The following is a 12,717-nucleotide window of genomic DNA, read 5'->3' as shown; positions in this document are numbered from 1 at the left end:
GGCTACAGAGGGCCCTTGAGTACTATTGGTTTATGAACCCTCTTCCCGAGATAAAAATATTCAGTTTCCATAAAGTTATTAGGTTCATCTGGACATGCTAGAATCCTTTTGAGCCAAGTGATCTTAAACCCATACACCACAAATTTAACCTGTTCCCAGCTGGTTAATTACAAATGTTTAATTTCTGTTAGTTTTCCTTTTCCAACCTTCCAACTTTCTAGTAAATGGACTGAAGCTACATGCTGTAATAGGAAGAATCATATCTTACCTAATAATAGTTGCTATGTAGTGCAAGGTGTCCTTGTTGTGGCAGTGGAAGTCACGCGGCAGGCAATGTGGAGGTGCATCATCGCACTAGCCATTGCCAGAGGCATTCCATATTTCCTCTCTCTTCTCCCACATCCATTACATTCTAGTGTAATGGCTACATTTGGCAATTTGACAAAGAGAAGTTGTGTTGGAACAGATACAGTGATTGCTCTTAATTTTCTTGCCTTTTCTTCTCCCATTTTAATGCCAAACCAGTACATTACTCCCTTTTGACCTTATGACAGTTCTTCTTGTGCGATGAAAAGGTGCCATATCCAGCTACAAGTATAGGAAATGTATTTATATTAATTACCTTTAAATTGTTTGCTAAATTTCTAAAGAAACCTTAGACTACCTTTTTTCTCTCTTTTTTATTACAGGTTTGCTTTGTGAATCTAGATGCAAACAAAGATGATTGCAGTGATGAGCACTTAAAACAGGTAACAAATTAAGAAAGGCCTAATAATGTGCACAATACATATGTTCATGTTATTCACAAGACGGTGTGATGAGAACTAGAGAGAGGCCCAAACCATATTCCTAGGCCCAATTCTCTCTTGTTCCCTCCCAAACTTTGCCAGGACTTTGAAACCTAAACATGGATCTAAATTTTACAAATGGACACTCTTTTTAATATGGGCTGAATCAAAACTCTGGATTTGAAACTCCTCAAACAACGTTTGAAATCCAGATTTGGCTCCTGTTCTAAACGTGTGGCTTTATGCCCAACTCAGATGACAGCTACTAGAATTTTGTGGTCTAAATTCACAATGCCTATTTTGTAAGTGGACTTCCTGCTAAGTCTTGGTTTTATAAAAGAAGTGTTTGTGCATGTGTTGTAGTTGTAATAGTTTATCTTGACACTGCAGTACATAAAATAGTCTTATGGCAGCTTTTCCTCCTATCATCAAGCAAATCCTGAGGCCCTTTTACTCACTTATTTAGGTTTTATTCAGCTGCTCAGTCTTACTCAGGCCAACTCCAGATGATTTCATTGGGTGGGTTTTTGGATAGAGACTGGTTAAAAAAAATGTTTAAGGTCTAAGGATTTGACTCATTGGATTTCCGCTTATTTACTGAGCAGAAAACCAGGACACTCTTCAGCAATTCATAAAACCAGAGGCACAACTGGACATACAACTGAAAATGTGCATCCTCCTAAAATGCTCAAGTCGTGTGGTTATGGGAAGAAGTGACATTTTGAAAGCGTGGCACAAAATGAGCTTTTATATAGGGCCACAGAATGGAAGCTTAAGCTTCTGAAGAAGTGGGTTTTTTACCCACGAAAGCTTATGCCCAAATAAATCTGTTAGTCTTTAAAGTGCCACCGGACTCCTTGTTGTTTTTGTGGATACAGACTAACATGGCTACCCCCGATACTTGACTTCCCTTACTGTCTCCAACCTCCATCATCCCATGCTGGCATCAGAAATACATGGCAAGTGAACACGTCAAAGAGGGGTCTATTGGCCATACTCAAAGTTCCTCAGTGAAACACTGGAATTTGTTTGCTGGGGCCATTCTAAGTTCAGTTGAGGACTGCCACATTATTTTCCTAATTGCCTTCTGCTAGTGATTCTCTAGCAGGAAGTCTTTCTACAAACAGCTCTCGATAGCCTCAAGCTGTGAAAACTTAAACATCAAAAATATATACAGTTTCCATAAGCAAATGGATTTTTCTGATGAATCAGTTGGTTAAGTGTGGATACCAGATTGAGAAGTTTAATTTCACTGAATCCAAAGAAGTACTAGATTATTTATTAATGAGAAGGGAGAGGCCATTTTTTTATTTATTTACAACCTCGGGGTATTTTTTTAAAGAACTGATGCTGTGTCAGGTCATGGGGACTGATTAATGAGCAAGAGAGCCTTGATAAAGGCCAGATCCTGACTCCTGCACAAAAGCCAAGTAAATGAGCTTCACGCAGCACATCTTTGCAAAGGGCTAGAGTTAGAATCCTCTCCCACAAGCACAAATCACCATTGGAGACTCCCCACAGCTACATGGGATTTGACCCCATAGATCCACATAGTGGTGCCTTCGCTGGCCATGTCCCTAAGCTGTCCACAGGCCCCTCCAGTACAGTGGTACAGAGAGGGTGGAACCCTACTTTGCAACATTCCCTCCCTCCTTACATGGCCCCTCTACATCTAGGATTCCCCATGCGCTGAAAAATGCCAGGTCTGCTACCTCAGAGGCCCTACATATGTGGCCTTTCGGCAGGCCACAGGATTTGGCCTTCTAGAAATAGTTACCAGTACGTAATCTGAATGTTTCTTAGGTATAAGTGGAAACTAGTGTTTTTTCCTGTAGGGTTAATGAACATTTTAAAATATGTGCCACCAAAATGAAGGTTTGCATATTATCTATCAGCCTCTAAAAGGAAGATCAGTCTGTATGCATTTCTATGCATAATTTACAATGACTTTTCAAAAGCTACTTTAGACAGTATGGATTTAAACAACATGCTAGTACAGTGAAAATATTTAATAGAAGTATATAAAAGATCTTGGCATAACTGTCGGGCACAAAAATGTTTATATAAGTTGTACAGTGCCATATGTTACATATTGGTGCTGTCTGTTACGATTTCAAATCATCCTTTTGTCACCTATAAAATAGAGTCTATACTATGCTATAGAATATGTTACAAGGGTTTCTTGGTTACAAATTTAAGAACATTCTTCCCAGACCTTTCCATTTGATTCCAAGCAGGAAAAAAAAGATATTTAAAATTTCATGATTTTCCAATCTAAGTAATCTGATAAATATGGTAATTTAAGTAAAAGAAAATATAGAAAAAACACTATGATAACAGAAAAATGATCATTGAAAAAAAGACAAGCACTTTTTTTGTACTAGACTAAAAATGTCAAAATGAATTGAAGCACTGAATTTAAGTTTTATGTCAAATATTAATACTTAGTCATATCTGCAGATCAGTGTACTGAGAAGTAGATTGTTCCCCGTAACTGAATTAGGTTTGCCAAGCCAGCCATTTGTATTATGTCTAATTTAAATCAGTGTAAGGAGAAATATCAGTACTGTAAGCTTTCACTTTGAAGATAAAGAGTGGGGAAATGAAGTATCTTTGAATTGTACTGTAGTTAAAGCACAGGTCTGGGTGTCAAGATTCTGGATTCTTTTCATGGCTATGCCACTGATGTGCTGTACTTTGTCATGTATAAAGTGGAGATAATAATGGTTATGTGTCTCAGAGATACTGTGATGTTTAATTACTTATTGTTCATACAGCACATTAAGAGCTTTAGGTAAGCTCTTTGGGGCAGGAAGTCTTATTTTGTTCTGATTTGTACAGTGCCTAGCACAGCAGGGTCCTGATCCATGGCAGGAGCTCCCAGGCGCTCCTGCTATACAAATATTATAACAACAGAGCAAAGTACAGTATCATCATCATTAGTAGTTTATCTTTGTTAAATGTACTGTGCATATATGTAAAACACATGCCATATAGAAAGTTACTCTGGTTTCACATCACAAATGATAGGTTATGAAACCAAAGTATCTACAGAGTATATTAAATCTAAGAAATGGATGTTTAATTCAAACGATGTATTAAATACATCATTGTAAATATAGATTTAAAACTGAATTAATTTCATAGGGCAAAATCCAGCAGATCTTTTCCCAGTAAAACTCCTTTTGATTTCTTGTTAATCATAAGCCTGAGTAGGAACTACAAGGTTTGGTCCATACCAATAATTATTGAATCCTTTTGTATTTTACATATTAACACAGTGTTCCCATTCACTTAGGAGCTATTCATAGTATAAAGGCCAAGACTTTTGATGGGCATGGAGACTGAACTGGCTTCTGATCCCTACTGCTGTCATATCTCTAGGGCAGTGTGGGGACATTTGCACTGCCACTGCTGTAATTGTTTGGTACATACATAGAGGATGTGCATTTTCAGTGCTGCCAATTTTAGTTCCGGTATGTTCTGAGAACTGAGTTCATTTTAAAATGCATTTAAAAGGAATGCCTACCAAGTGTCCTTTAAATGTTTATGGATGCAACAGTGTAACTCTGACCGGGGTGAAATAGAGTGGTGTTGTCTCAACCATATTTTTCCTATTGCAGAGATTGATCAGTGTCTCTCCAAATCTCCCAAAACTTATCAGCTCTATGAATGTACAACCACCAAAAGAAAACGAAATAGTCCTGCTAAGCGGATTAACTTCAGGAAACCTTCAGGCTGATTTTGAAGTTTCCCAGGTAGGCACTACACATTTATCTTTAGGAACACATCGCAGCCATCAAGGATAGTGTACGCAATCTGAAAGAAAAGAAGCTGCAAGCACAGAGCCAAATGCTAGCTTGAGAACCACACAGATATGTACTCATAAAAAGAATAAGCTTAGCTGGTTAAACACCATTTATGCAGCTACATAGTTAAAAGCCCAAACGGGAGGTGACTTGGGGGCTGAGCTGAGCTAGGAAGGGGTGGAGCTAGGGATCAGCCTGTTCCCCTCCAGAGACTATGAATATCTAGGTGAGAGTTAATACTGTGGTAAGCCTATTAACTCAAACTCTCATTCAGTTTGCTACTTCTGTGCAGCATCCTGAGAAGGCAACCAATGATGGCATAGCTCATTCAGGATCCTGCTTCCAGAGACCGTGGGGGCCAGAAGGGCAGCATGGACAGGGCAGGGGAGAGGATTTAATTCTTTAGATCCATTGGGGGGGGGAGGTGTTAGGGAGGAGCTGCTGCAGATTCCCTTTTAAGTAAGGTCTTGCTCCTTCTTCCCACTAGCCAGCCTGCTCCAGCAATCCTCCCTGTCTCCATCCCTGGCCATGCTTGTCTCATTATGCACCTTTGAAAGGAATTCATGATGGTGCTGGAATATCCCTTGAGCTAAATTGTGTCGGGAATTCACTTACCTGTGGGTACATTTAATTGCAGAAGGGAAGAGTCTGAGAGCTATTAACCCCATCAACGCTTGTCCCAGCTTTAGCCTGTGTGCAACAGTAAAACTAATTGGTTAGTTTCTCCAACTAAGATACAAAAGTAAAGATTAGCATCCAACCCTTCACTCTGATAGCTCTGGAATGCTCCACTGGCAGCAATGAGTTGCATGCCAAGAATTCTGAACTTCCAGCACCACATATAGAAAGGAAGCAAATGGTAAATGGTAAATTAAAACATTTTTTAAACATAGATTTTAGAAGTGTAGCTACTTATTAGAGTGACAGATTTTTTGTGGCTCTGTTATTTCATAAGACTTTGTGCCTTTACATTCAGACCTGTGCCAAGGGGAAAGGATGAAAATAGCTCATTATATTGGGCCTGATTCTGATCTCATTTATCCATGTGTAAATCAGGAGCAACTTCGTTAAATCCATAGAGCTACACAGCAGGTGTAAAACCTGTGTAAGTAAGATTAAAATCAAAACAGGTTATCTTCACTAGCAATTAGCAGCAGGGCCTGTGCACCCCTGTGAAATTAATTTGTGCACATAAATCTTTGTGAAACTGGCCCCGGAATCTCTGTTACGAAGATCATTGCATTTTATGTCCTACTAATGTGCTGCTTTTTAAAGACAAAATTGGTTGGTTATTGAGTTTACTTGCTATTTATACCTAATGGCTGCATTTAAAAAACATAAATAATGGCATGGTGCATTTTAAGTACCAAAGAGCTCCATTGCGCCAGTAAGGAGCAATGAACAGCCACATCACTTCATGGGAGCTGCAGAAGGCCCAGGAGATCGGATGTCTGTTTGGTGGCCTGTGAGTTTGGTGATCTCAGTCCATTCTTCAGCACCCCAGTAAACAAGTGTTCACATCACAAAAAAGCACAGCTGGCACCCTTGCTGGGAGGTCAGGACTGAAACAGGAATGGAAGCTGACCTAAACTTCTCACCTGAGAGGTGCTCTCCATGTCAGGATGAGGTGAAATAGCATTGGCATCAGGAAGCATTGTGCTAATTTGGTCCTTGTCATATCTGTCTATCTAGAAAAAGGATTTCAGGGATGTCAATCTTTTCACATGCATTAAAGTCACACACACACCCCTCATTTTCTCTTTGGTTCTAGTCTGTTTCATTTCCTGACCCTTAAACACTAATTGTGTACTGGGACATTTGCAGAAGAATGTTTAAGTCTAAACATACATCTGGTTTTATTGATTTTTGTTGTGTAAATTTCAGGAAAACATATTATTGGGTTTCATAAATAAAAAATAAACAAAACAAAAAATCCCCAAACTTACATTTTCAATCTAAGCTGACAGCGTCCTACTGAAGTAAATTTTTTACTTCATATTTTTATATTTTGAAGTAATACAAATTGAATCTCATTCACTGTTTCACATTACTTCATTATTTTGCATTTTTTCATAGTACTCTTTGTACTAAATTGGAATTCAATGGTAGCTTCTTAGCGACAAGTAATCTCAAAGCCTGTCAATCTTTTGGTGCCCTCTCAGCTGCTAACAGATTTATTCATGCAGATTTTCCACTCAAACATATTGTGTAGCTAGAAGGGAAAAACAGACCAGTTAAATGTGCTGTTACAGTATAACACTAATCCCAAGACTTTTACACTTAGATACTTATCTTACAGTGGCACCCAAAGGCGAGTCAGGGCAGGGCTGTAATGTTCTGTACAAATCCATAGAAAGACACAGATACAGCTCTGAAGAGCTTTCAGTCTAAGGCCCCAATCCTGCAATCAGAGCTACACAAGCTGACTCCTTCACTCACATGAATAATTCACTCCAACTGAAGTCAAAAGAGAGGACAGAAGGTCTTGTCGTCAAGGCACTTGGATGTGGACTTGAGAGCTGGCTTCACATTTTAGCTCTGCCACAAACTCTGTGTATGACCTTGGGCAAGTCAGTTAGACCCACAGCCTCAACGTTATTTTGGCACTTAGCTCCCATTAAGCATCTAAATACCTATGAGGATCTGGGCCTTAATCTCTCTGGGCCTTAGTTCCCCATTGTAAAATGGGAATAATAGTACTTCCTTTCTCCCACCCCTTGTCTTTTGTTTAGATGGTAAAGCTCTTCACTGTCTCTTACTATGTAGCACTTAACACAATGGGACCCCAATCTTATTTGGGGGTCTCTAGGTGCTACTGTAATATAAATAATTAATAATGGTGCTTTGCACAGGCATAAGGCTAAGGGTGAGGGAAAGGAATACAAAGCATATACGATTTTAAAATATTGTATTTTAATATTATAATACGTAAATAGCCCCATCCCTAACTGCCCTGCAAACTAATCATCCACAAGGCTGACTTCTTATAAGCATCACAATAGAAATGGTCTTGAAGAAGAATTTAGAACCTACGCAAACCATTCCTTAAATAGCTTAATAACATTCAGAAACACTTATATCTTAATAATGGAGAGGGTGGCTAACTTCAACATAGCCAAAGGCAAATAGGACAGTATGTCATTAAAAGGACAAGAAACTGAATTAAGAGTAAGCTATTTGGTAACTTAAAAAAAAAGTAGTTGTACTACAGCAGAGTGCTTTCTTACACCCGATTTACGTAAAACACTTTTGTAACTGAAAACGTCATTCCAAACAGTCTCATATTTGGCATAAATGTAGCTGCACAGTATGTTGAAAACATCTAATTCACAGATTTTATTGCTTCTTTACAACAGAATGTTCCTAATATAATTTTAAGGGTAAAGTAACGGAAAAAAAAATCTTTTTCAATTAAATAACTGTTTGATATTATTTTCCCCTCTAGTGTCCTTGGCTGGCAGATGTATGTTTGGTTCAGTGTGCAAGGGGAAACAGAAAAAACAGCATAGGCTGCATCATCTTTGAAATAAACAAGTTTCTGATTGGACTGGAGCTTGTGCAGGAGAGACAGCTGCAGATAGAAACTAATATCTTAAAGCCTGAGGATGATACAAACTGTTCAGTGTCCTCAATAGAAGAAGATTTTCTCACAGCATCTGAGCACCTTGAAGATGAGAATGAGGCTGATGAATATAAAAATGGTAAAAGCAATGTAACTGACCGTAAGTTTGTTATTGTTCATTCTGCAATGCTCATATAAATTGCACTTGACATTAATTCATGCATATATTTAATTGCAGTATAGAAGAGGGATAATTGGAGAGATAAAAATCATTTATATTTTTTTAAATCTTTGTTCAAGAGTTAGGGTACATGGTATTTGTATGCTAATTGTACAGTACTACACATTACTTTAATACAATCACCTTTTAGAAAATGATAGCTGGATATCTAAAGGCTAATGTGTCATTTTTATTTTTACAGGTCATGAAAATTTACATGTCACAGAACCTGCATCAGATATCAGAAAGCATAAAGGAAAGGGACTTGAGAACCTACACTATAGGAAGACCACGTTGCCATTTGCCCTTGATGACAACTGCTTTAATAAAGAAAACTTAGCTTCTGCTAAAAACTCTGCTGATTCAGAAGAAGCGCTGAATATCGTGGCTGAAGACAGCATCTTACAAACTGTGGATAAGTCCATCCAGCAACTACAGTGGAAGAATGGTTTAGCTGGAAGAGTTAGGTCATCCCCTAATACTAATAGCCTGGAAAGATCCCTTACAGACAAGGCTGAAAATTCCTATCCAGTGTGCACTTCAGAAGGTGTATCTTTGACCAGAATGGCTAAGGAAGAACTAGCTTCTCAGTGTGACACAATATCAAAACAAAACAATAAGCTAGACACAGAAGAGCGTACAAGTGAAAGGAAACCTCATCCTCCTTTGCAAAATGAACAAGCAACAACAGGTCAATATGCTACAAATTTAGCAGAGTCTGTTCTGCAAGATGCATTTATTAGATTGTCCCAATCTCAACCCACTTTTACCAAGGAGGCTGCTATTAGCATCTCTGTAGGAAACTCCTTAAATTCAGCAACTTGTACAACAGAAGACATAACGTCCCGATCATGGAATGAACTTCCAAAAATTGTCATAGTTCAAAGCCCAGACAGCTGTGAAAATACATCAGAATGGCCTGGGTCTGGTTTCCCAAATCTGTGCCATTGGTCTGAATCAGAAAGTTCTGCTGAAATTTCAGATTACCTGCAGGAAGAGAATTCCAAAGGACACACCCAGAGTGCACTGGAAGTAGCTTTGGCTTGTGCAGCCACAGTTATTGGAACCATTTCAAGCCCCCACGCTGCAGAAAGACTCAAAAGAGAACAAGAAGCCACGGACTCTAAAAGCAAAACAGTTGATAATGAAGAGGAACAGATAAAATCTTCACAAGTACTTGATAACTGTGCAGATACAGAATATTCATTTCCATCTGCTTTGTGTGGCATGACTCAAGTAGCAAGTGCTGTAGCAGTCTGTGGTCTTGGTGAAACAAAGGAAGATAAATACCCTGCAACTTCAAGTGGACTCTTATCTGCAGCTGAGACTTCTGCAGCTATTACCCTTCATTGTAGTATAGCCATAGGAAGCAGCATGGAGAAGTTGAACAAAAGCATTGCAGAGACATTGCTCAAAGAGGCATCCATGATTTTGACAAAGCCCAATACATACAGAAATGTAGGGGACTTTATGGAATCCATAAATGGAAGAATTATTGAAACAGCAACAAGGCCCCGGATTTCACCCTTGGATGAAGTAATTTGCGATGAACTCGCACAAAATGTATCAAATGTTATTCTGCGGCATTCTGTGGAAGAGGTTAGGAAGAAAAGACAGCTACACCCTGGTTCAGACAGTAACTCAGACTTCAGTACACACGACATGTTTATGGAGACTGCCAATGAACTGCTTTTTAACGTGATATATTTCACTTGCAAGAAGATGAGAGATATTGCACAGGTTGGGGAGTGTTCACCTCTCTTCTCCGAGGACAAAGACAGATGGAGGGTAACCGAAACAGAAAACCAAGGAACACAGACAACAGCTACTGAACCATCACAGCAAGCCCCAGATCACACTAATGAACCATTTAGTACTTTTTACAGTGCTAATGCTGGCAAAAATCTTGTAAATTTGACAAATACAAAGAAAGATAATAAGGAGGAAGGGGTGTCAAATACCATGGAAAGTGCCACACTGCGTTCAGACCTGCTGTGTAGTGTCAGTGGGCATAACTCACTGGTTGCAAAAACATCCCCCAAGAAAAGATATCTGAAAAGAGCCACAAGAGATTGCTACAGATCCCCATATCAAAGCAAGAAAGACCTCAGGTCTTTTTCAGACAGGGAAAACACACTTACAGTCAATGAATGCAGACATGGTGTTCAAGAGCAGTTATCTTCTGATGCCATTGTGAACACAGAAAACCAAAGCAAACACAAGTGTGATGCTTTGCTAAATAATGAAGTCCAAGTTAGTGTGTCTTTGTTAGGTAATCACATCTTGTTTCCTTCTCAGCCTGTGCTACAGGTAAAACATCCAAGGGATACATACTGTGTAACAGATTTTGCAGAAGAATTAGCAGAAACCGTGGTCTCTATGGCAACAGAAATAGCTGCCATTTGTCTTGAAAACTCAAATGGTAAGCAACCCTGGTTCTGTGCATGGAAAAGAGGAAATGAATATCTGGTGACCCAGAGTTTATCATGCAGAACTATAAAAAGGAAGAAGGAATCACAGCCCAATGGCTCAGTTGTTAGGAAGCACAGGCCACCTAGGCTTAGTGAGATCAAAAGGAAAACAGATGAGCATCCTGAACTAAAGGAAAGACTGATGAACAGAGTAGTGGATGAATCCATCAACCTTGAAGATACTCCAGAGTCTGTCAGCATCTTTGCAAATGAAGTGGCTGCTAAAATTATGAACCTAACCGAGCTATCCATGGTTGATAATGTCTGGCAGGGTCCAAACCATCCCAGAAACAGATTGCACTGTGAAAGATGGGGCCGGGCAAAGGGGTCCAGCTGTGAGAGCATACCAGAAGAGGATTCGGATTCCAAAGGGTCTGTAAATACTTTGGGCCCAATGAACATTTTAGGTCAGCCGGGAAGCCAGACTAGTTCTGTCTCTAAGCAGTCTAGTTGTGAAAGTATTACAGATGAATTTTCAAGATTTATGGTGAACCAGATGGAAAATGAAGGAAGAGGGTTTGATTTATTACTGGACTACTATGCAGGAAAAAACGCAAGCAGCATTCTAACTTCTGCCTTGCAACAGGTTGCCAGGAAAAATGGCCACCTCAACGTGAGACCAAGCTGCCCATCCAAACAGTCTAGCACAGAAAGCATCACAGAAGAGTTTTATAGGTATATGCTAAGGGAAATAGAAAAGGAAAATAAAGATGACGCTTCTTCCATCAGGAGTTCAAGGGAGTGGAGTGGCAGCTTGTTACCACCTTCTCCACGATCACCGTTTTGTTTTAGACAATCCTCTATGCCTGACAGCAGATCATCAGGTTCCAGGCTAACAGTGAATGCACCAGTCAAAGCAAAATCATTAGATGGCTTTGCTCACAACAGCCACCGGGATTCCTTAAGCATACAGCAGGTCAACACTGTGTCTTCTTTGGGTCTTTGCAAGTCGGACTCATGCCTATACCAAAGATGTAGGACTGACCAGGTAACAGACATGCTGATTCATGAGACATGGGCAAGCTCAATTGAATCTCTAATGCGTAAGAACAAGATTATAGGGGATGAGGCAGAGGTTACAGATGCTGATCAATTCCCCAGTGATTCCCCACTGCATGTAGAACAATATGCAAACAGACTGGCTGCAAATATTGTTGAAAGTGGGAAAACGTTAATTGTCGTCCATCAAGATTCCTTTGACTATACAAACCGGGAACGTGTAGCAGAAGGCAGATCTCTCCCAAGTGTGACTCAAAGTCAGTCTAACCCCACAAGGGACAGAATAAATTTAGATGGAAAAAAAGAACAACTCACAACCCATGGATCCCTCCAGGGAAGCCATATAGGCTCCTCTGCTTTCCTAAAGGAAGTGCCTTTGATTCAGATAGAAACTGATCAAAGAGAAGAGCTGAATAAAGACTTAGAGCCCTTAACTTCTAGTATCATCCCCGCTGGGGAAACAAAGGAGCATCTAAACAAAGAAAAACCTCCAGCAGCATATTCTGGGAAGCACATGGTTTCAAGCTCCGTGATAAATACCAGGTAAGTGACAGAAAAAGACAAGTCAAGACACTGCTTCGTTTTTAAACTTTAACAGTATACAGTGGTTTCCAGGAGGGGTATGGTGGGAGGTACTTAGCCTTTTCAAATATATTGGAATTAAATTCCTATTACAGCCCCCTAATGAAGGAAACAAATGGAAATTCTAATAATTGCCAAAAAAAAGACCTGTGTGTACAATGACAGTAATTATATTACAGAGGTGCACTTCTAACACCACGGGACACATGGAGCTGAATTCTGACTGTGAGCTGGTTTATGCCTGAAAACCAAAGGTGGGAGGGAGTAAAAGGCTTAAACTATTTCA

The 12,717-nt window shown here is 39.6% G+C and overlaps 1 protein-coding gene across 1 annotated transcript in view; it reads left to right on the top strand.

Annotated features, from left to right (window-relative positions):
* SPHKAP (SPHK1 interactor, AKAP domain containing) overlaps window positions 1-12,717 on the top strand; it is a 119,947-nt gene that overhangs the window by 87,226 nt on the left and 20,004 nt on the right. The window contains exons 5-8 of the mRNA XM_065411414.1: window positions 690-749; window positions 4,412-4,546; window positions 8,043-8,298; window positions 8,582-12,392. Coding sequence (XP_065267486.1) covers window positions 690-749; window positions 4,412-4,546; window positions 8,043-8,298; window positions 8,582-12,392 — 4,262 coding nt within the window. The remainder of the gene's footprint in view (window positions 1-689; window positions 750-4,411; window positions 4,547-8,042; window positions 8,299-8,581; window positions 12,393-12,717) is intronic.

Source organism: Emys orbicularis, chromosome 9 (genome assembly GCF_028017835.1).
Source record: "Emys orbicularis isolate rEmyOrb1 chromosome 9, rEmyOrb1.hap1, whole genome shotgun sequence".
Classification (NCBI taxonomy): domain Eukaryota; kingdom Metazoa; phylum Chordata; order Testudines; family Emydidae; genus Emys; species Emys orbicularis.
Note: the sequence above shows the minus strand (reverse complement) of the source record. Positions and strands in the feature narration are given on the sequence as shown.